We start from the raw sequence: 24003 nt of genomic DNA, 5'->3' as shown, positions 1-24003 counted from the left end.
CAATGTCTCCTCCCCTAAGCTGCCATGAGGACACTTTTTAAAGCTCCCAAGGTTTGGGGAGGACACAGCTGAAGGTCACACATAAGGGAAGTAGCCAAAAAGAGGCTTTGTGGTAGAATTGCAATGAGGTTTTTAGACAAAAAAAATTGCAGGCAGGGGATGCCATGCACCGTCTTGCCCTTATGTGTCCGGTTTGTCTGTGAGGGACTCGGCTCGTTTGCCAAGGATCACGGCAGCCACAGGCACCCATGCCACAGGGCAGCAAGCACCACAAGCCGGGCACCACTACGTGCTTGTTTATTCTTGGCTTTATGGATAATTTTTTATTAATATGCCTTGGTTTTCTGAGGTTGTTGGGCAGGAGGGAAACAAAAAGTGACCACAGAGTCACAGAATGATTAGGATTCGAAGGGACCTCTGGAGACGATCCAGTCCAACCCCCCTGCCAAGGCAGGGTCACCCAGAGCAGCTTACACAGGAATGCATCCAGGTGGGTTTGGAATGTCTCAACAAAAGAAGATTCCTCTACTTCCCTGAGCAGCCTCTTCCAGTGCTCCTCATGTTGAAGTGAAACTTCCTGTGTTTTAGTTTATGGACACTGCTCTGGGCACCACCAAAAAATGTCTGGCACCATCCTCTTGGCACCCACCTTTGAGATATTTATACACATTGAGATTCCCTTCCAGTCCTCTCCAGATTAAAAAGGCCCACATTGCACAGTCTCTCCTCATGCGAGCGATGCTCCAGAGCCCTTATCATACGTGTGGCCATTGATTAGACACTGACATCCACTGATTAAACACTGGAATGGGCTGCCCAGGGAAGTGGTGGAGGTGTTTGAGGAAGGTCTGGATGTGGCACTGCGTGCCACGGTCTGGTTGACAGGCTGGTATTCGGCTGTAGGTTGGGCTCGATGGTCTCAGAGGTCTTTCCCAACCTAATCGATTCCGTGTGGACGTCCAGGGGCTCCGTCCCCGGGGCCCCTCAGCGAGGCGGGGAAGGCGCCGTGCGCTTTGTGGCGCCGCCGGCGCTCCGGGCCCCGCTCCGGGCCCCGCTCCGTGCGCTTTGTGGCGCCGGGCGGGCGGGCGGAAGCGCCGGGCGGGCGGACGCGGGCCCTTCCGGCGGGCTCGCAGCGCCTCGCCCCGCCGCCGCCTCCGCCTCCCCCGCTCGCCGCCCGCCGCCGCCCGGCGCCTCCATCCTGGTACTTGGGAGTCTCCATCCTGGTTTCTCAAGTGCCCGGACGCAAAACAGGAAGTAAGTGCGCGGGGCCCTGCGGGATCGCAGGGCCGGGAGCTCCGGGCAGCGGCGACGGCCGCGGGCGGAGGGGAGGGGACGGGGCGGGGAGCGGCCGTGTGCGGCCCCGCGGCTCGGCGCGCTCGGGCCGGGCGCCGGCCGGGCGGGCAGGGCCGGGCGGGCAGCGGAGCCCGCGGCGGGGCCGTCCAGCGCCGCCGCCCGCCGAGGGCACGGGAAAATGGCGGCGGCCGCCCGGGGCCAAATGGCGGCGCTGGCGGCCGCGGGGCAGCGGGGGCTGAGGCGGGCCCGGAGCCGCCGCCCCGGGGGCAGTGCCGGGGCAGGGGCAGGCCCCCTGCCTCCCGCCGGCTGCTCTCCTGGGAGAGCCCTGGGCCGCGGCTCGCCGCCTTCAGGGGAGCCGCCGGCCGGCGGGAGCGCTGCGCGCAGCGAAACTGGGAAGCGGACAGACGGACAGGCCCTGGAAATTACCAAACCCGGCTCCCTTGGGAGGACAGGGCAAGGGGAGGCCGGCCAGCGCGTTTGTGTTGTTTATAATGTTATATTATTTTTTTAACTGTTGTTGTTTTTTCTGGTTTTAACTCCCTCCCCCATACCTGGGTGTCTCTAATAAGAGCCCCACCTGCAAGATTGCATTTGAATTTCTCCATTTCTTCTCGCTGGGTCTGCGCTTGGGGTATCCTGAGCTTGTGGATTTTATCTGTTTTGTTTCATAATCTCTTTTTTTCCCAGCGAGAGTCGAGAGTTGTGATTTGAGGTTGCTTAGGGCAAGTGGAGCCTGAAGTGTTCGATTCTGCCAAGATCAGGGGTTTAATCTTAGGGCGGTACCAGGCTCTTCTGCACTAGAGCAATGCTCTGTTTTGCCAAAATAAAGGATTCCGGTTGGAAAAGACTATTTTTCCCCCACCTTTTTTTTTTTTTTCTTTTTTTTTTGGTCTCTTTATTCTTTGTTGTGCCCTTGAGCATGGTGAAGAGTATTACACTTGTGCCAGCTACATCTTCAGCTGACTGATAGTATTTGTATGTATTCATTCACAAAGAGTTATACTGGTCAGCCCCACCTGGCCATTGTTAGTTGAAGTTATCTAGAAAATGCTTCTTGTTCTGATCAGATCAGTTCTGATCTGGCTACAGATGTAAGTTGCCTCTTGACAGCTTAGTTGGAATTCCTTTGCAAAACCAGGAGATGCAGGTTCTGCATTGAGACGGAGCATCTCATTCTGTTTTTCATTTACATCATTTCACATGATTATAGTAATAAACAACTTCATGATGTTTTATGACTTACTGAAATGATTGAACATTAATTCTAACACCATAATGAAAATGCCCAGAACTACTGATTTTTGTCTTAACCACACAAAATTATAAAAAGGGGCTATATAAGAGACAAAGATCTCTCTACTGTGTTTTGCATGTTCTCCTTTTTTGAGCATCATTTCTGTGCTTATCTGTCCATCAGAAAGCAAGAAAGACTTCTCTTTGCGTATCAGTCTTACCGTTAGGATAATTTTTCTTATTTTTCTTGCATGCTGAAATTCTACTCATTGTTTATAAAGGTTAAGAAGTTACTAAAATGCTTAGCATGGAACTGGATTTACATGAAGGGAAAAGAATTTTAGTACATATTCTTAGGAAGATTTATAGCCATAACCTTGTGCCCAAGAGCCAGTTCCTGAAAAAGAAAACTTGAAACTTTCTATGTTTATTTCTTTTGAAAGAGCTAGGACATAGGTTTTATTTTGTTTTGTGTTGTTTTTTCCCCTGTGTGACATTTAAAGCATGCTCAATGCTTTTTATTAAACTTTCAATGGACAGGCTAAAACTCATGGAGTTCTGCCAAATTTGGATCAATGCAAATGAGAACACTTTGTCCCATTGTGTCTCCCATATATTCTGCTTCATTGGTGGCCCACTTCTCTAAATACCACTGATGAGTAGGATGCAACTGTATCTACAAGACTGTAATCTCATGCTCAGATTAATAAATCCTTGCATATCCCAGACTCAGGTCCCTGGGTCCTTGCGATTGGTGTCTGCCCAGTTTGGTTCCTTTTCCTGTCCATTGTTGGCAGCTGTTAGAGAAACTTTCTGTGTGGTGGAATTTTAAATTTGAGCAGAACTCGATTGGTCTGAAGTAAAGTTGGGGGAATTTTGTTGAATATAGCATAACAACAGTGGCACTAGTTGAATAACAAAAGCTCCTGATAATTTACTGGGAGTACTGACTTGGTGTGGAATGCACTAAACATTCAGGCATCCTAAAATATGAGGTCCTGTAATGACTTTGTTTCCTTAGTGTTACTCTTGAACAAATGCCTCAAAATTCCAATGTGTTCCATGGGATTGTTCCAGTTAAATGCCACAGTAACTGGAAACTTCCCTTAATAATCTTCAATTTTTGCTTTTTACAAGATTTAGTGAAACATATTTATTGCCCATTGTGGAGAATGCTGCCTTTAATTCAGCTCACTATAGAAATTTTAAGGTTTACAACAGTCCACTGAAGACTAGACATAACATTCAGTTAATAACTAGGGGCAATGACAGAATTCTGTCTGCAGGAGTAAAAATATTATTTCTTAGAAGTACTTAATTTTTACAGCCCACAGAATAATTGAGCCCATCTGCCTGATGAGGGTTATTTAGAATTAAAGGAATTTTGTATTAGGATATTACTTTTTCTTGTGTGTGTGTAAAATCAGCTTTGTGAGTTTTTTTTTTTCTGCCATAATTCTGCTGCATGCTTCCCAGATAAATAAGAACAATTCTATTATGTGGCTTTAGAGGAAAACTTACATTGGAAATCTGTATTAAATGAGTCTTGTAGACAAAGTATTTTCTCAGCTCTTTGGCTACATGTTGAAACCTGTTTGAAATTGTAATACTGCTCTAAGAAGTGTTGAGTTTGTTAAATACACACAGAAATCCAACAAGACAAAAAATGCTTATTGACTTGACACTGATTTCTAAGATGCTATTGTGAAAAATGGTTTTGTGATTCGTGTCAACTGGCAATGGAATCAGCAAATGCTTGTATCTGCTGTGTCAAAAGTGGACACATTCCCTGGGATAACTACAAAGAACAGTTTTGAAATTTTCTGACCGAATAGCCAAATAAAACATCAAAAAATAAAATAGAAGTATAGTAGAGTCAAGAGATGAGGTGGCAAAAATGACTAATGCTTAGAATAAAATAGAGGAAGCTGTGGTAGAGCTAAGGGATATTGCAACAAAGCGACTAAATGCTTTTGTATAATAAAAAGCTTGATGCACTTGTACCAGACTAAAATTATTTAGCAGACACTGGTGAAGGGTCTCCCTCCAGACGACCACAAGCAGGACAGGAAGCCAGCAACCACCTGGAAAGATTATGAAATTGCTGATCCCAGCTTATTGATACTTGCTGATTCGGACTAACACAAGCACGCTGGAGAATGCTTTGTAGGCTTAAAAGCAGTATATATACTTTGCTGAACTTGTAAGGGGTGTGCGCTGTGAGTGGAGCAGTGACTCCCCAGCCACCCAGCGCCGCTTGCTTGCTTTCTTTAAAATAAAAGAGAAATGAAATTCGGTTTGGCTATCAAAATTTTGTATCACAGTTTCATTATGGATTATGGCACCCACACTTTCGGTGCATGTCTCTCCAACATTAAATATTAGTGATGGGTTGGCACCTCTGTAAAGAATGTGTCTGAATCAAGGATTAAAGAAAAATCTTGGGTTGTTAATTTAAAATTCAAGTAAGCCTTTTGTTTAAAATAAAAATTGTTTGCCTTTTCAAAAGCACACCTAGTGAACTTGTGAAAAGAAGGTGATATTTTGGAGGTGATGAGACTACTTGGGTCCTAATTCTCACTAATTAATAAACCATGGCTGTCATTTACTTTGCATTTAGCTTTTGCAAGAGCAGATGTGTGGATGTGCAGGTGTGTGTAATGAGCGGAATTCATGTGGCACATCCCAAAGCCTCTGCCGTGGTCTGGCATTGTTTAGCACGGCTCTGGCTTCTGTGCTGTGATGGATCGAGAGCGTCCTGCAGGCGCAGTGTCCCTGCAGCCAGGCTCAGGAGAAAGCATCAAAGGGTGTTGGCTCAGGCAGCAGCACTGGGCTTTGGCCACTGAGCTCCCTGTGGATGTGTCATACCTGATGCATGTTCAGAGTACCTGGTAGCTACATCATTACTGAGGTGTGAAACAATGAGGTTTGTAAGCAATGGGGATTGTTTCCTTTTCACTGAAAAGAACCACCGCAATTATTCTTGATTTTGGTCACTCATTCTTGTATTAGTGGGTTGGTGCCCCTGTCTTGGGATAAATGTAGCTTGAAATAATCTGGTTGGTTTTTCTTTCAGTTTTCTTGTATTCATATGGTCTAATGAATAAAAAGTAGTGTCCAAAATATGCATTTGACTTTGACTTCATTCCTCATGTTCTTTCTACTCAGTGTTCAGTTGTGATCCAAGGCCATATGCCTTAAAGTTGATGGGAATCAAGGATGTGGCTCTTTTTAAGTTTTTATCAAGGGTTGGTCAAGGTTTTTACCTTTACTCAGAAAACCTAGGATACGCTAAATCACGAGTATCTTTCACAAAGCATCATTAATTTTTTTGGGAGAACCTGCATTTACAGGTGGCATAAACCATTTTTGGGAAATCAGCAAGGAGTTATAAACCCATCCTCCATCCAGGAATTACATTGAGGAATGTTTCTTGGGAAGTCACAGGTCCTTGAACAAAGTGCAGTGCCTGGTGTTGGGTGCTCTGCAATTCGGGGAGCTCGAGCTGAGAGCTGTAGATGTGTGACTTGATCAGAGGAGTCAGTGGTGCTCTCAGATGTGCTGCCTCAGCCACTGTCTGGTAAATCCTGTTACAGCTCTGGATGGAAGTGCCAGGGTAGCAGCTGCTGATCCTGGGTATAGCTTCCTCCCCATCTCTGGGAATGCCATATTTGGATGGATGGATCCCTTTTATGCTGTGTCCTGTTGCCTCCTAATTTGCAAACCGGCAAGGTAGGGAATGTAAAGGGGTTAATTGCCCTGTGTTTTTTATTAGGTAGCCAAATCCTCTAAATATACAGATTGATTTTCATCAAGTCCTGAGTAACTGCTGAAACAGGGACGCAGCTTTGCCGTGCCTGTACTCAATTTTCATTAGTCTTCAAATAAAAAAGAATAGTCTGCTCTGTCTTCTGCTGTGGATGGTGCTATAGTTTCCACTGCTTTCAGAACAGCTGTAGGTGAAGTAAATGACTGTTGTAATGTGTCTTACAAATCTCATGCCTTTCAGGCCTCTAAAATGGTGAAAAATGGATGCTTTCAACTGATTGTAGAAAAATAAATGTTGTGACAACTAGTTGACATAAATTAAGGAAGAATCCTCCACCTCCTTTCCTGTAACTTTAAGGATTTTTACTACAGCAGTCCCTGTAGTAAAACTTACTTAGAAAGTACATATGAACATGAAAAAGAGAATCTGTTTATTTTGGCCCAGTTTATTCACTCCCCAAAAGCTAAATTAATAACTTAAAAGTGGGTTGAAAAAGTTACAGTCTGCTAATTTAGCTGTAATGCTTTGGATGTCTTTCTTGATGTTTTAGCATTAAGGATGCCTCACTGGGTTCCTAAAATGAATATTACAACCATGCAGCAAACAGCAGCTTCTAGTGATGGATAGAGCACAGGCTGTAAAACTCAGCAGCAGATGAATCCCAAGGAAGTTACTCCCTCCTACACTTGCATGTGGCAAGGAGCTGTTGATGGTAGATGTGAAAGTAGGTTTGGGAATCCTCTGATTTAAAATGTCAGTGGTATCTGAAATTTTTTACATGTTCAGAAGGGTAATATCACTTCATTTGAGGAATCAGTCACTGTGTGTGCCTAAAGATGTGCCAAATCTTCAACAAGCTCGAGAGGCAAGAAGTAGTTTTTTAGGAGGACTGGCAGTAGTTTTATCTTTCTATGATAACACTTCTCTTGGGGATCTTCAATACTGAAGAACACGTTTTCTGATTAAAAAATAAATAATCTCCTGCTGACGCAATCATGTTAGCATTATACAGGGAATTTGAAATCCAGGTTGTAAATTCCAGTTACATGTGGGTATATAGCTATCCCTGCCTAGTACATGGAAAATTTGTAATGTATTTGTGATTTCTTTTTTCTAAAGCTATAGCCAGATATTTTTAACAACATTTTGGCTTCAAATAAAAGTTAAAAGTAATTTTTTGTGTTTGTTGACATTAGTAAACATAGAAAAAGGACTGAGCAGTTGAAGGAGAAATAGATTCTATTTTCTTTTGACAAATCTCTGCCAAAGTCTAGAAAAACAGGCTTAAAACTGATTAAATCTTTGTAAAGTTTCTGGATATTTTAGATATGATTTCATTTAGCTTCTGCAGCAGCAAAGGTTGCATCTCTTTGTATTTGGATAAAACTTTTTTGTGGGGTTTTGCTTTGTTTTATTTCTGAATTTCTGCTGGTGGTTTACATAGAATTTCTTAGAAACTTTGTGTTTCATTGCAGTACTTTTATAGTGGAAATGAAATTACCAGAGGCACTTTATATTGCCCTAATTCTGTGACTTCAATGTATATGGCTTATCCTGGATTACTGTTGATTGCTTGCTGTAATTTTCTGTTGCTCTTATTGTTTAAATGCTGAGGAAAAAGTCCAAGTTTCACATTTAGTTTTATGCATGGGAGGAGAATAAAACTTTGCAAGTTGGCAGTCTATAAATAGGGCAGCTGTGACTAATGGGACACTAGAAAAATATTTGTCAGTCCTTATTGGCTTTCAGTTCTATAATGGCAGAATTATTAAATTAACAGTGGAACAAATACTGGACAAAAATATCAGATGTGAAGAATTTAGAAATGATGAAAAAGTAATAGCATAAGTTTGTGTTGGAAAAAAAAAAGAAATCAGTAGATTGCAAATTCTCCTAATAAGGAGTTTAGGTACTGTTTTTAACTGGAGAAGTTACTTTAAAGCTATCTGGTTTTACTCTGTGCACTATATGTATGCAGGGAAGTAAAGGTCGGTGAATGTCTGAAACTGTGCATGTCCTGTGAAAGAGCAGGCTCATTCCCTGTGGGAGTTGGTGCTGGTTGTGTGGGGTATGGAAGCAGCATTATGGTCCAAGTGGAGTCCAGCTGCAGAAACATAATCTGTGTGTTGCTCTTTCAGGTTTGAGTATGAGCACAGTTGAAGAAGAGTCTGACACAGTGACAGTAGAAACCGTGAACTCTGTGACTTTGACTCAGGATACTGAAGGGAACCTAATTCTTCATTGCCCTCAAAATGGTATAGAATTGTATTACATAGTATTTTTTTTCTTCTTTGTTTTGATTGATCTGACCGCTATACATCCCTGCCCACAAACTCTGTGAGCTACTCAGGTGCAGCTCGCTGTACCAGAATTGTACTGCTTTGGTTTAAAGAATGATAAAGTGTTGAATTAGGTGTAAATCCCAAAGCTGTTTGTGTGTGTCCAACAAAGATACAGCTGCTGTGGTTTATTTCAGTTGAAATGGATTCTTAGAATCAAGCAGGTACCCAAATTTCTGTAGACTGATCTGTGTAAGAAAATGCGTGTCGAAGAAAGCATGGGGACTGCTGTTGCCCATAAGTTAGATCAGGTTCCTGGGCAGCAGCAAAGCACTGAACCAGCCTGTCACATTTGCTTCTACTATTTACTTTGGTCAGCTTTTTAGGAGAACTCCATCCAAGGCTCTACTTAGCTTACAGGAGGTAACCTGAGTGTGTTTTTGTTGTTAGAAGCTGATGAAGTAGACTCTGAAGACAGCTCTGAACCTCCACACAAGAGGCTTTGCTTATCAGAGGATGATCAAAGCCTTGATGATTCTACTCCATGCATTTCTGTTGTTGCAGTTCCAAGTAAGTTCTTTTATGTACTCCTGTAGCACATATATCTGTGGGTAAAGGTTAAAAGTGGACTCTTGAATCACAGTAGAATATTCTGCATGGGGTTTTTTTCTTCCAATTTTTATTAATATACTTGGATATTTTGTTTTTTTTAGCCTTGTATAGTTTTGCAGCAATTAGTACTGGTAAAATAAGCCTGTGTTAAAGTACTTTAGAGACCTGCAGGCACAGGTGCATTGAATAAAATGAAGGATAATGAACGATAAGTAAATGAAGGATAAGTAATTTAGCAACTAGATGCTCTCCTGCAAAGAAATTTGGAGTTATACAGTACATTTAGTATTTCAGTGTTTTATAATAATAAGGTGTGTGTAAAAGAGATTGATGTAAAAAAATATGGGATGAATACTGAATTAATTTTCCATAAGTTGAATATTAGAAAGTTTAGTGTCATCTCCCAAAGGGAGACAAAACCAGATCTAGTTAAAATACCAATTTGCAGTACCTGGAGTGCCTGTTTATTTGGTAGAACTCCGTAGAAATTCCTTAGAAATAAAGGCATTATCATGTTGAAGTTGAAGGAGGACTGGGGAAAATGCATGCAGCCAAAAGATTTTAATTTTGTCCATTAATTTGAAAATACTGGAGGTAGGACTGGAAAAGAAATAATAATACAGTTTCAAATTTTTGCATCAAACACATTTTTTATATGTTTCACATTAAGTCATAGTTGTAGTCAAGCATAAAACTGAAGATTACTAAATCCATATTTAAATGTTATGAAGAGAAGCAGTTGATAATAATTTTAGTGAATTTACTGTGTCAACAAATAAATACCAAATAAGGCTCTTCAAAATGTTCACTGCAAAGGTAGCAATTTATAAAACTTGTAGCATATGTGAAAAAATGCTTCAGGAGTTAAGTATGCAACTAACTTACCCATTCTGAAGTTTCAGAAAATGATCAGAGCTTTGAGGTGACCATGACTGCTACCACTGAGGTAGCTGAAGATGAGATTAATGAAGGAACTGTTACCCAGATTCAGGTGCAGTAAAACTTCAGAATGTACCTATTTGATGTATGCTTTTATTTAAATTGAAATGAAAAGGAAAACAAGTATTAGAAATGCTTACTAAATGAATAAGACTCTTTGAAATTAATATATGTGAGCAGGTATCTTGTTTGTAAAAATGCTGGTCTGTAAAAGGACAATTGAATAATTTTATATATGAGAGAGGTTATTTGTAGTCTTAAGTTGCTGTCCAAAGAGCAATACTGCAAAGAGTAATAGAGGTAACCCTCCACTGGTAGTTATGTGCTCTGTTGTGATCTGCATAGAAGACAAGTTTATCTGTTATTTCTGTCATTCTTTGATTATAAATTAAGCTTTATAACAGGCTTAAATAGGTTTTGTCTTGTCACCTCCTAACAGTTACATGTAGTTTTCTTTGTGGGTATACCATGTTTAAAAGTTCTAGATTGGAGGTGCTGGATATGATCCTGTTTTCACCACAGCCAGTGAGACTCTTCTTACCTACTGTACATTAAACAAGATGAAGAATGTTACCTCATTAATTCTCACAACATCTATATATTAATATGCTAAATCTTACTCAGATGTTTTAAAAAAGGTGATAGTTCCAATGCCATATCTAAGGCATGACACTTTTGAACATTCAGCAAGGTGATGAGGTGTGCTGATTTCATTTTCCTTCAAACCATGTCTCCATGTTAACTGCAAAGTGATATAAACAACTGAATATCTGACTGTATCATTTCACACTGGTCTTTTCAAGATCCTTCAGAATGAACAGTTGGATGAAATCTCCCCAATGGGCAATGAGGAAGTATCAGCTGTTAGTCAAGCCTGGTTCACAACCAAAGAGGATAAGGATTCTCTAACCAATAAAGGTAGGGTATTTCAAATGCAGTTCTCCCATGCTGTAGAGAGGCAAACTACTCCAAATGTCTCAGAACATTTTGCTAGTTGCATAAAGTAGTCTCTGGTCTGACTTTTTGGAGATGGGCCACGCCAGCAGTGGTGACAGTGGTGGCCACAGTAGAGAAGGGCTGTGAATGCTGTGTGTCAGCCCAGATTGGGCAGAGAATTGTGTTTGCCTGGTCAGGGGGTGGGAAGCTGCAGCAGAAGTGGGGGACACCAAGAAAAAAAACAATCCTTGCTCAGGTTAATGGAGTTGCTTCAGAAGAAGAGGGCTCCTGCAGACCAGGACCTAATAAAATAATCTCTACTACTCCTAAAAATTCCACCCCACTGGGCATTCATCCCTTTCCAAATATATCTGTGCAATCATATAGTGGTTGCTGAACTCAAGAGATTTTGTCTTTTCTTTCCTGCCCACAGGGGAAGTGGCTTTCTAAACCTAGAGAAAAAAGTTAGTGTCAAATGAAGATGTGTTGTATCTCTGGTTTCCTCAGCCCCTCTACTGTTTTTCTTACTTTGACTTTTACTTTTTCTAGAGGAAATTTTTATTTTTTTCTTTAGTCTGTTCAAAGCAACCCCCTCTTTTTGTTAGAAACCTTTAAGAAGAGACATAGAATTGTCAGCTGGTCAATGGAGATCACTGAGTCTGGTGATTCCAGTTAAGAGGTTAATAACTTGAGGAAGATATTTCTAGTAAAATATGCCAAGAAAAATATTTGAGAATCTCCACTGTCTGAACTTTTCTTGTAAGCTCTGTGGTTTGTCACAGCAGTGAAGGAATGCCAGTGTGTGTCTTCTTTTACAGTAGCTCAGAGTTTGGCATGTGTTGCCTGAACTCATCACTTTATAGCAGTCTCCACCTAATAATGCTTTCTTCCTAGAACTGTGAGCAGGTTATGATAATCTTGACTATGAATATGCAAACATGTGAAGTGCAGAATATATGTCCTTTCCTAAAATAGTTTGCTATTAAAGGTTATTCCATGTAAAGAGTAGCAGTGTCCCATAAAGTCAGGTCAGAGGCTTGGATCTGTGTGAATCACAGTTAGTGGAATACATTCTTTTTCTGTCTCTGTAATTGTGGAAGAAGAGATTGAAGCTATGGGACACAGGGAAAGAGTACTCTCTCACCAGTTCCAATGGAATTAGTAATAATGCCTGTACTTTTCATTATAATTGGATTTGAGTAGACAGTCTCTTTGGTGTGTTCTGTCTCTCAGCTCTGGTAATTAGCAGGCTGAGAAGGAAGTACCCTGATTTTCCTGAGCAGAGGTGGGCAGATAGCCAGCACACACCAATATGTAAACTGGGTCACACCAGCATAAGCTCATTTAAAAGTATGGTATGACTATAAGGAGAAAAAAGGATAATTTAAAGTAGGAATATTTTAATGTTTTATTAAAAGACTTCAGGTTTGAAATTTTCTCTCTGAATGAAGTTAGTTGCATTTGCTTTTAAAGCTTAGCTGGCATTGTAGTTACCAAAGGCATAGGCAGAGAGGAAACGTTGTTTCTATTGGCTTGCCACTTTTATTTGGGGAACTAAAAGACCCACCACAAGGTTTTATGTTGGCTGTGACCCCTGAGCATTACTCCCAATGCAAAAAGAAGGATGGAGATGGGGACCAGCTTGTCAAAAAGAGGCTTAATGGAGCATTTACCTCTGTAAAAAGCACTCACAGTAGGTGGCACTGCTCTCATGTTCAGCAGTGTTGAGGCATGCGAGAGAACCCCACCTCGTTGCCAATTCCTCAGGTGATCTTCTGAGTTGGATTTTAAGTTCCAGCTTCTGGAATCATTTTGAGTACATGGAAATTTCAGCTGTCAGTTTAAAGAGAAGAGAAAGGCTGGAAATGTGACTTAACGGCGCATGGAGAAGTTCATGTTCTGTTTTTAAAAATGGGATGTTTTTGAAGAGGGGTCTGACTCACATTATTTAAATATTAGTTGAATGTTACTATCAGTTAAGAAATAACATCTGTTTAAAATTAATGCTAGTTATATTTTAGTAGCTAAAATTATTCTTTTCCTAGTTAATTCCAGTATTGGTCATGTTTTCAGATACTTCTGTTCTTGATGTTTTTCTGGCCTTTACTTCAGTAATTAGTTGTCATTTCTATTTTCAGGCCATAAGTGGAAGCAAGGGATGTGGTCAAAGGAAGAAATTGACATTTTGATGAGTAACATTGAGCGTTATTTAAAGGTATGCTTAGCGTATGTTCCCTGCTCGTTGATGTGGTGATGCAGTTCCTGCTAGAAACCAACTTTCTTTAGTACTTTCCAGAATACTCAGTAAGTAATTTGGATTGGTTTGTTGTAGGAATGGTCATCACCCATTTGAAATACGTAAGAAAATTTCATTCATAGATAGGATTTAAGTACTACTGAATGTAACATTGCTTTTAATTTTTGTGCTGGATATAGCCTGTTGTGAGCATTCTGACATGACATTTTACATGGATAAATCTCTTTCTCTGACTATACATTGAGGACTCATAAAACTTCTGTTAAAGATGTAAAAAATTGCATTAGCAGTTTCCTTACTGAGCGCTGAATACAACTTCCAGACATCCTTGGTGCCAGGTCTGTGATTGTGTACTATACTAGCAGGATGCCTGTGTCTGCTTTCTTCCCCTTAATTTACTGGGGTCAGAGTTCAGTGTAAATGGGCATGTGGTGAACATGCTGACAGTGATAATTGCCCATAAATCAGATTTGTGGTAGGCTTGCAGCTGAGAATATTTGAGCTGAGCCCTTACAACTGAGAATATATAGCCTGGATATTACAGTTTCACCATCCTTCACTTGTGGTTTAAAAAAAAGCCCTGAATTTAGTGTTCACTGGAATAAAAATCCACAGTATTAGTTGAAGAGAGTGTCTGCCCACACATATATTAGAGGTTTTGCCACAAAATCATTCATGGGTAATACTGTGTTTTAAATCTAGTGAAGCTTTTTTAAGCTAGCTAAATAACTTTTCTGAGTTACTGATAAATCATTTGATTCATTCTTTTCCCATTTATCTGCTTTCTTGTACTGCTTTGAATAATTGAAATACAGTGATTCTTAGTTTAAGCTGAGGTTAAGCTTTACTGTTATACTTCATTGCAGTGTTTTTGTATTGAATTTATTTGAGTTTCCATCAGAACAAGAAGAGTAGTTTAATTGAAAGAAGTCGCTTTTGCGTAAGGAATATCTGAAATTATGTAATAAATCAGTATAGCACTGTTTGACAGCCTTCCTTGTATGGCCCCAGACTAATTCCACCACAGTACATATTCCATGATGTTCTCTATGATGGTTCAATTTTTGATCTTAAAGTATATATTGGACAGATTTTTTTTTATTGTATGTGGATAGGTGTTAGAATTTCTGTGTCTCCCTGGACTCCAATGTAAAAAAGCCAAAACAACAAAACCTAGTGTTCAAGGTTTTGTATTTGAGGGAGCTAATCCATAAATACTCCATTTTACTTTTGGACTGTAGTATTTGTGATACACAGAAAGCTGCATAATGGCTTCAGTTCTTGTGTTCTACTTCTTGATTCCTAGGAGACTTTATCTAAGGTGTTCTGTTTGTGGTTTTTGTTTTTTTTTTTAAATGCTTTGTTCTAGGCCCGTGGAATAAAAGATGCCACTGAAATTATATTTGAAATGTCAAAAGATGAAAGAAAAGATTTCTACAGGACAATAGCTTGGGGTCTGAATCGGCCTCTCTTTGCTGTCTATAGAAGAGTTCTTCGCATGTATGATGACAGAAACCATGTTGGAAAGTATGAAACCCTCTAATGCTGCATGGTTTTATTGGTATGAGTAGGGTCATGTATTTATGCTGGACATGTTCTATGTGAGACAGAAAATTTTAGCCAAACAGACCTAGATTTTGCTAATATGTCACCTCTGGTCAATTCTGATAGATCATCCTTGGCAATAGTTGTGTTCAGTTGATGGTATTCAATGACAGCTTTAAAGAACAGACGAACAAAAAGCCCAAAACAATGGTGAATAACAGATTCTGATGTGATGACAGGACTTGGACACAAGGATGGATCTCCTGAGATGTAATTTTTTCTAGAGCTGTGACCTGGAAGTAATTGATGCCCTTGCTTGCCATTTCTTAAAGTATTGATCTGGTGCTATCCAGAAAGGATATTATATTTTAGTTTTTGAAGGCAGTTGAAAATTACCAATATCTTCTCAGTGCTGATAGACTTTTTTGATGGAGAGTCAGCTGTATGGTGATGGTGAATTGGGACAGTAAGGAAGAAGCTGTTTGTTTGAAAGACTAATGCAGAAAATTCTAATTCTGTTCATAGGAGTAAGATCACGAAGAATGAGGAAATTTTTTGACAAATGAGAGGAATCTTATACCAGTTAACCTTAGAAATGCACTAATGTGGAAAATGACATTTGTTCCTCACATTCTTTTGAAGTATTCAGTCAGATTGTGTCTTACAGCTGAAATTCCTTAATCTCTTGTTCTAGCTAAATGTGTGCTGTGTCGTTAGGAAAATAATAATATTTATGCTGTATGCTTTCTGTTTAAAATAATGTCTTTTTATTTACTTGTTGCTTAGGTATACTCCTGAGGAAATTGAAAAGCTTAAAGAGTAAGTTATCTTATGAACAAGGTCATTCTTCCTTGTTTATATTTAGTAGCTTGATCCATTTTTAAGGGTTTCCTTATATGAAATCACTGAAGAGTTACAAATAAATTTGACTGCTCCTACACTACCCAAAAGTAGTGGTTACTATCTAAAGAAAAATGAAACTACATTTGAATTCTTTTAATTTTTTTTTTCTAATGTGTGTTCAGGCCCTAACAGTATGCAACTAAGTTCTAAAGCAAGGCTTCTGTTGTAACTAGGAAAGTTTCAGATTTTTACAAGCACAGTCAATATTTGTGGTTATGAGAAACAGAAGTTCCTTTTCTTTACAAAATTTGAGCAAAGAAGTGCACTAAAAGAACTGCACTAAAAGAAGTGGCAGGTCAAGAGTAGGATGCCCTAGGAAGTGTTACAGATACATAAATTATCAGTACAGCTCAGAAAGCCTAATTTTGAATATGAACCTGGTAGATCAAGGAGATGGGGCTGCAGACTTTATCCCCTCCTGCACATTTCCATGCTCAAGCAGCTGGAAGAAACTGTTGGACTGAAGGAAGGAAGGAAGGGACTATATTGCATTGCATTGATGGATCTGTTTGGATCAATTGAGCTGGTTTGTGTCGTTCACAAGGTGCCTGTGGTTCCAGATGTGTCAGAACTATTTATGGATCAACATTTTAAGCAACCTGCTGTCATGTGAAGGAGGAAGATGATTGCTAAAATGATGAACGTGATTATGCAGTGTTTTGCTTAATTTAAATTGTAGGATGCCTGGGTTTTCATCGGGCATTACTGAAATTTCCCAAGTGCTCTCTACACCACCTGAAAATCATTGAGGAACCTGTATAGAATGGAAATCAGCTGTTTATCTAAACATTTGTATTATGTTTAACACACTCATTAAGCCTCACAATCTTCCTGCAAGACAGATACTATGCATTTGATATGTATCTTGTGGCTCAGCTGGTCCAAAAGGCTTCTAGAAACACATAGGAAAAAGTAGCAGAAAATACTAATTGTAAAGTAGCAAAGTGATTTCTCCATTCTCTCTTTAAGCCTGTCAACTGCACATTCATCCTGTTTTTATTAGAGAATATTTGATATTTTGGTAATTTCCTAACTGGATATAGTGCTAATGAGCATGTTTTTCTTTAGGCTGAGAGTAAAACATGGTAATGATTGGGCCACAATAGGAGCTGCCCTGGGGAGAAGTGCTTCATCTGTAAAGGATCGATGTAGACTGATGAAGGATACCTGCAACACAGGTGAGGTAAATGCTGGTGACAGAAGTGGATATTCTAGTTAAAATTCTGTCCCTTGTGTTTAATGGTTATAGAGTTACACTGCATGTTTGGTGTCAAGAGAGAGACAGATGCACTTCAGGAGTAAAGTACTGTTTATTTGTAATGTATATTTTCAAGTATAAAGGAAAATTCAGTCAGCCCTCGTGAATAATGTGCACTAAACTGTTGCATGGTTAATTCACTCCAGCTAGTACCGTTCAGATAGCTTGGATCAATGTGCTTTGGTCGCTATTTGTACAAGTTCTGTGTGGCCTTATTCATCTGTGAGAGGAAGAGAAAAGAGAAATTCAGCAGCAAAACAATGGAATTGTTGATTTGTTAATCAAAAATGGATATGATATAAACTGTCAGTAATTAAGAACAGTTACATCTTCTTCACAAGTTAATATGTGCATTTGGAATAAGGTGTTGGACATGGCCGTTAAATATCTGCTGGCATGTTATGGATCAGAACAGAGAGTATGTGTTGCTAGTTAAGTTGGAGGGCTTCTCTCTCTTTCAGGAAAGTGGACAGAGAAGGAAGAAAAAAGACTGGCAGAAGTAGTGCATGAGCTGACAAGCACAGAGCCAGGTGACATTGTCACACAAGGTGTGTCGTGGGCTGCGGTGGCAGAACGGGTCGGGACGCGCTCAGAGAAGCAGTGCCGCTCTAAATGGCTCAACTATCTCAACTGGAAACAAAGTGGAGGCACCGAGTGGACCAAGGAGGATGAAATAAATCTGATCTTGAGGTTTGTTATTTTAGTTACTTTTAAAGGTTTGTAATATGTGTTGCTAGCAGGATTCCATTGGGGTCCATTTTGCTGGTTTCCTAGACACTGAAAATTCTAGAACCTTCCAAAAATCACTGCTGTGTTTACAGTTCCCAGAGATTTATTATTGAACGTATTTTTTGTTTTTTGTTTTTTTAGTGAATGTTAGTGTTCGTGAAAGGTGTCAGATTGAAAACCCTGGAGACTGAAGTCTTCTTTATTCCACAGAAAAGGTACAGCACAGGCAGCAAACCGTGCAAGCTTCCCACACGTTGCCCCACCGATGCGCTTTAACCCTTAACTGGAGGGTAGCTCAGTCTCCCTGCCCGTTCAGTCCTTGGCCTCTCTGCTGAGATGACCAACAAGGGTCAAGTGTGGTGGTGGTTTCTGTGATGTGGACATCTTGTCTACAAAGAGCTAAACTGAGACTGCAAATTAATTTCATGTAGGCCAACAAACACTGATTGGATATCAGCATCTCTGACTACGTTTGAACTGGCAACCTGGTAGTGACTTTGGAAATCTTTTGCTCTCTCCAGTCCTCCTCCAATTTTGAATGCCTTTAACTCAAGCTTTTTAGCCAGTGGATTTTTATGGTTGGGTGGGAATAAAAAGCCAAGACATCCAGGGAATCTAAGGAATACTTACAAAGTAGTATTAACAAATTTACTGAAGCTGTTTGACATAAACTCAAAACGAGGAGCCTGATTCCACATTTCAGAATGTGCTGGGTATATTTCTTAATATTTCTGGTTTGGTCTGTCCAGATATCCTTTACTTATCCTACAGGGTTGGTTTTGGTAGTTTTTTTTTCATTTTTACTTCTTTCTTTCTTTAGCTAGCAAGAATGCTCTTGCCTTATTTGTGAAGAGGACTTTTCTTAACTTCCACAAAAATATTTTCCCCTCACTATTCACCTCTTTTTCATATGCTCCATTTACAGATAAGGGCAATTTAGAGATTTTTAGTGATTTGAAACAGATTCTGGTAGAGAAAAAATGGTAGAGAAAAATGTCCCTTATCTGGAGAGCCTGGTGGGATTGATTTATGAGGAAGTGTTTAATGCTGTAGTTAACTTCATCTACTTTGGCTAAGAAGCATCTGAGAGAAGGCAAAAATCTGTGTTAAGGACAGATGGTTGTTACTTAGAAGAAAACAAGTAAATATCATAACATGAAATTAATTAAGTGAATGTTCAGAGTGAATCTCAGAAAGTATTTCCTGCCTTGGAGATGTGTTTGGGGAATGTTTTTTCAAAAAGAAAAGATGCAAGTACCACCACTTGGAATGCTTCACGATAATCCGATCTAAGACCTAATGTATAAATAAATAAGAAGAATAATCCTGCATGGCAAGGAGATGGACTGGATCACCTAACAGGTCTAGTCCATCTTCTCTTGTTTATGATTCTGCTTGACCTCTGGCAGCGTGGAGCCTTGGAAGCCTGTGTCGATTCCTGAGCTCTGGTGGGCTGGTCACTAGCATGTCGTTCTGCGCTGTTACGTGTGACACGGCCGGACGTGTGCGACACCCTGCCGGTCTGGAGGGCAGTTTCTAACAGGTCAATGTTTTCTCTATCCTGCCAGGATAGCGGAACTTGAAGTTTCTGATGAAAATGACATCAATTGGGATTTACTGGCTGAGGGATGGAGTAGTGTCCGCTCCCCACAGTGGCTTCGGAGTAAATGGTGGACCATTAAAAGACAGATTGCAAACCACAAAGATGTTTCATTCCCTGGTAATGTACTACTTGCACACTTCTCTTCTGAAAGCTCCTTTCACATATGTCGAAGGAATAAGGCTGCATTTTGTTGTCTGCTTATAGCATTGCTGGCCAAAGAGCACATTGCTCCTTTGCTGGAAGTTACTGGCCCCTTGGATCTGCTGGCTGAATTGCTCCTACAAGCAATCCTTAAGTGTTTCAGTCAAACAGGCCAAGCTGCTGTGTACAACTAGACAGACTTTGCCATCACTTCTGGCTTTGGCTAAAGTGAGAGTATGTATATAAGCAGCTCAGCTGGCAGATCTCAGATGATGCTGATCTTTGGTATGGAGGGCAGTGACCTCTTCAGGTGGAAGAGGATATGTATCTGCAGCCTAACTATGGCCTCAGGTTAGGTGTGTTGCCTTTACAATGTTAAAATGTAATCTCTGTCTGGTGCTGAGCCTTAGGTGTAGACAGAAAGTAGATTTACTACTAGGTGCAGTAAGAAGGAGGGCAGGAGTCAGGAGTATAAAGCTCCCCCAAATACATTTCATACCATTTCTCCATTCTGGCTTGGAGAAACTAGTGCTTAAGCCAAAGGGGTGTTTGTGACCTTCAGACCTCTCTTTGTCTTACTTGGGGAGAGGAAAAAATAATTTTCCTATGTGTCATAATTAATGAAAGATGTAATTTAATGCACACTTGTGCTGTGGTTGACAGTGTGGTTATTTATTAGTCCTGCCTCAAGGCTGCAGCTGGGAGTAGGGCCCCTGTTACCACACATTAATAGGCAGTTGTTGCATCAAATAATTCATATGATAAATGCAGCACTGCATCAACAGGCTGTGCTGTCTTTCACCTGACAAAGGGGAGACGTTTAGGCAGTTTGCTGTAATGAATTCTAGAAAAGCTGAGGCCTCAGGTTTTGTGATCTGCTGTTACATCAGCTGCTCCCTCAGCAGGGCCAAAGCAATCATAGCGAAGAAGGGTGCGTGGTTCTGTTGGAGCAATGGGCCTCCTCATGCACAGGTGAATAATAGTGATATAACCACTGTGGGATTCATTCTCTCTTGCTCCCCATTTTCAGTGACATTTCTGTGAAGCTCTTGAACAAATCTGTTTCTGTGTTGTAGAAAATTGGAGGATTTACTTCTGGTAGCAGCATTACACAGCTAATGATACTGGTACTTGATTGTAGCTTGGGGATATACCATGCATCATTTTAGAGAGTTCCAAAATTTTATGGGCTGTGTGTTCTTTTTTTTCCCCCAAACATCTTGAAGTGCCTGGGTTCCATGAGGAAATCTAGTTCACTGCTGTAGTTGGCTATAAATGATCTATGTATGTGCTAAATTTCTAGTTTCTGTATCTCTGGAAATTGCTTAAGTTCCAGATTCTGTAGGATTTTATTTGCTCTTTTCATCTTGGGTAAATCACCAGTTGCAGCATTTCAAATGTGTTTGTTCAACCTGCTTTAGCATGAGTGTTTTTTCTCTCAGTGCTGATAAAGGGTCTTAAACAGCTCCACGAGAACCAAAAAAACAATCCAGGGCACCAGCTTCCAGAGAACAAGTGTGGCAGTGGCTTAGCAAACACTAACCCCAGCTCGGGGCTGCAGCACGTGCAGATCCGGGTGGCTCGCTTGGAGGAGAGCACAGGCAGTGCCCCGAGCCCCATGGCAGCTCTGCAGATCCCAGTGCAGATCACCCACGTCTGTAAGTACTGAAACAAACCACTCACACAAAACCTGAAACTTGCTTCTGCTGAGGTGGTGAAGGAGGAGTGAGCATCTCTTATAAGAGTTGTATTCGTTCTCCCTTGGTCATGCCATAACTTCAGATGAAACATTTCTGTGTTCGTTTACCTCTTTGTAACTTTGTTAGGCAAACGTAGATATTGCTGTGACTGTAGTTCCAAGAAGCTACGATTGGAGTACCTGAACACAGGTGTTGGTGTCTGTGTGTGCACACAGGAGTTTGCCACATAACCTGTTGTTTGAAAAGCCTTCACAAACTTCTTAATGAATATAGAGTGTGTATGTTTATTCCTTAAGTTGTTTCTGGTCACTGTTGCGCAGAGCAATGAACATCATGTGCAGATTCTTCTTTTGTAAGTTACATAGACTGCTGTCCCTAAGTTCTGATGCAGGGTACTGAAGGTATAAGTTTTTTTTTCTAGTCCTTTATTATGCAATTATTTCTAGTCACAAACACTCTGGAAAATGTTAGCTGCTAAGTCACACCAACATTCAGCCAGTGTTCTGCTAAACCACTGTCTTTTTTTTTTAAGTTGATGCTTCCCATGCTCTTAAGGATGAACTTTGCTCATTATCTAACATTGATTCCCAGATTTGCTCCGAGTGTAGTTCTTACTGCTTGATTTTGTAACTAATCTTATTAAGTAACTCCAGTCACATGCTGCAATATATATTATTTTGCACCATTTGTCATTTGTAAATTTGATTAGGAAAATTTAGTGCCTCGGTCTTGCTGATTACCAAATAGTTACAGAATATTCTGAGTTGGAAAGGATCCACGTGGATCATCGAGTCCCAGCTCTCCAATGAGTGGCCCATACAGGGATTGGACCCATAGTCCTGGCATTATTAGCACCCTGCTCTGAGCTAAGCTGATCAGTCTACAAACTGATTCTTCAGACTACACAGGAATAGGCATTTGGCAGACAATTTTCTGTTTATAATTTTAGTAGATCAGTCTACCTTAATCTACTTATTAAGTGCTAGCTTCATTTTATGTGGTTTATTTTCTAATTAGAATGACAGATGACACCAAGCCAAGAACTTTTTCTGTCATAGTATGTTAATAGTCTCAGACTTTGAATGAAGCCTGATCGAAACCGATGGGTTTTGATGAGCAGGCAGGATGGGCTGGGATCCTGGAACCTTCAGTCATCTCTGAATTGAATCCTGTAATGGTTATTTTGTGACTTCACTTGCCCATGTCTGCCTAACAAGGCTTTTTCCCCATTTTAGTCTGCTTTTCTGAACAATTTCTGGTTGTGTAATCACAGTGAATTTTGTGTTGTGTGTTTCACAGTCCCATGAGAGCTGAACCTTTTAGCCACTTTCAGCTGCATTTGGTGGAAGGCTCAGGGATTCAAAGGGGCAATTCCTGAGGTTTTGTGAATATACTGGCTATATAACTGACAGGCCATACTTTTCAGCTCTCTGCTATTGAGTGCCAGGAAATCTGCAACAGGAAACCTTGAACATGCCACTACAACAATAATAGCTTCCAAAATTGAGCTTTTATCTTCTTAAGAGACCAAAATTACTGTATTTTGCAGCCACAGAGTCTGAGATTGCAAAGTTTCCAGTGCTTGGGTCACTGTTATCATCTTGTAAATCTTTTCCCCTTTTGGTATTTAGGAAATTACTGGAAAACTCCAGGCAGAGTATTAATTTTGTTTCAGCTTCCTGGAACTTGTGATTTTTTTTTTTTAAGAGTAAGTAGAAGTTGAAATTACGGTTATAAAGTTTTGAGTACAAGTTGTTTGGACCTGGTGATCTTAAAATACCTGGTACATCAACTGTTTTCAGTGCTTCTCTTCACTACTTGTAGAATTAGTGGAGCTAATTGCATAAATAATTACATAGTTGTAGTAAGAATACTTAAAGCTTTTATACTGCAGTCATAACACACAGGATAGGCAAATATCTGGGAAGCATTTGAACTTTCATCAGGGGTGGACATACTGTGGAGGGCAGAAAAGATTAAAAATACAAAAAAACGAAAAGAGGTCTGTGGGAAACACAACAATGTTAAGCCTGACACTGGTTTGAAGCAAGCAGTACATGATCCAAAGGATATTATTACACCAAAGGGTATCGTTACATTAGAACCTCTTGCAAATCTCATTACAAAAAGTAATTAAATCATGTCAGAAACTTTATTTTCTGCTTTTATCTCTGTGTGCTAAACCCATATTTACTTTCTTTTGCTCTTTTGGATTGTAGAATGCTCTCTTTAAATAGAATTGTATCTTGGGTACCAATTAGAGAACCTTGTCATTAGGACTGCAGCCAGTTTTCTTTTTCCTCTTAGGGGAATTAACAGTACCCTGCCATGTATTAATTATAGTACGTTATGCTCTCTACAGGGCTGAACATTCTGGTTTACATACTTTCCTTTTCTTTTTTTTTTTTCCTTCCTTTTGCAGCCTCCACTGATTCCCCTGCTGCTACTGTTGACTCTGAGACAATAACACTGAACAGTGGAACACTACAGACCTTTGAGATTCTTCCAGTAAGTCACTGGTGTTTGTTACTGTGTTTTTTTCTTTTCAACCCCGCTACTTCTTAGACTATAGAAAGAAAAGGGAAAGTTTTCAAGTAGAAAGAAGAAGAGTTGTAAAACTTATTTCTGAAAGTGTAATCCATTAGGGCTGCTGAGCAAACTGTGAATTATAGTTAAATGCTTTATATTTGCTTTAATGCTACAAAGTTTTCCTTTGTGCTTGGATTTTTTTTGTTGTTAAAGTCTGACATAAAGGAGCCAGAGAAAGCTCCCAGGAAGTAAAGATTGTCTCAGTTCCATTGTCCTG

General features: G+C 40.2%; 1 protein-coding gene across 5 annotated transcripts in view; it reads left to right on the top strand.

Annotated features, from left to right (window-relative positions):
- The first annotated feature begins 1085 nt into the window (after nucleotides 1-1085).
- DMTF1 (cyclin D binding myb like transcription factor 1) overlaps nucleotides 1086-24003 on the top strand; it is a 29497-nt gene continuing 6579 nt past the window's right edge. For 2 of the 5 annotated variants that reach the window (XM_068189536.1, XM_068189535.1), the window contains exons 1-13: nucleotides 6893-7019; nucleotides 8434-8550; nucleotides 9025-9144; nucleotides 10083-10177; nucleotides 10929-11043; nucleotides 13200-13276; nucleotides 14688-14845; nucleotides 15650-15682; nucleotides 16835-16944; nucleotides 17486-17714; nucleotides 19322-19473; nucleotides 20940-21155; nucleotides 23620-23705. In XM_068189536.1, the coding sequence (XP_068045637.1) occupies nucleotides 6950-7019; nucleotides 8434-8550; nucleotides 9025-9144; nucleotides 10083-10177; nucleotides 10929-11043; nucleotides 13200-13276; nucleotides 14688-14845; nucleotides 15650-15682; nucleotides 16835-16944; nucleotides 17486-17714; nucleotides 19322-19473; nucleotides 20940-21155; nucleotides 23620-23705 (1578 nt within the window). In that variant the 5' untranslated portion in view covers nucleotides 6893-6949. Of the gene's footprint in view, nucleotides 1255-6892; nucleotides 7020-8433; nucleotides 8551-9024; nucleotides 9145-10082; nucleotides 10178-10928; nucleotides 11044-13199; nucleotides 13277-14687; nucleotides 14846-15649; nucleotides 15683-16834; nucleotides 16945-17485; nucleotides 17715-19321; nucleotides 19474-20939; nucleotides 21156-23619; nucleotides 23706-24003 lie in introns of those variants that run through there. The other 3 variants (XM_068189532.1, XM_068189534.1, XM_068189531.1) reach the window with 3 other exon arrangements.

The sequence above is a fragment of the Anomalospiza imberbis genome, chromosome 5 (genome assembly GCF_031753505.1).
Source record: "Anomalospiza imberbis isolate Cuckoo-Finch-1a 21T00152 chromosome 5, ASM3175350v1, whole genome shotgun sequence".
Classification (NCBI taxonomy): domain Eukaryota; kingdom Metazoa; phylum Chordata; class Aves; order Passeriformes; family Viduidae; genus Anomalospiza; species Anomalospiza imberbis.
Note: the sequence above shows the minus strand (reverse complement) of the source record. Positions and strands in the feature narration are given on the sequence as shown.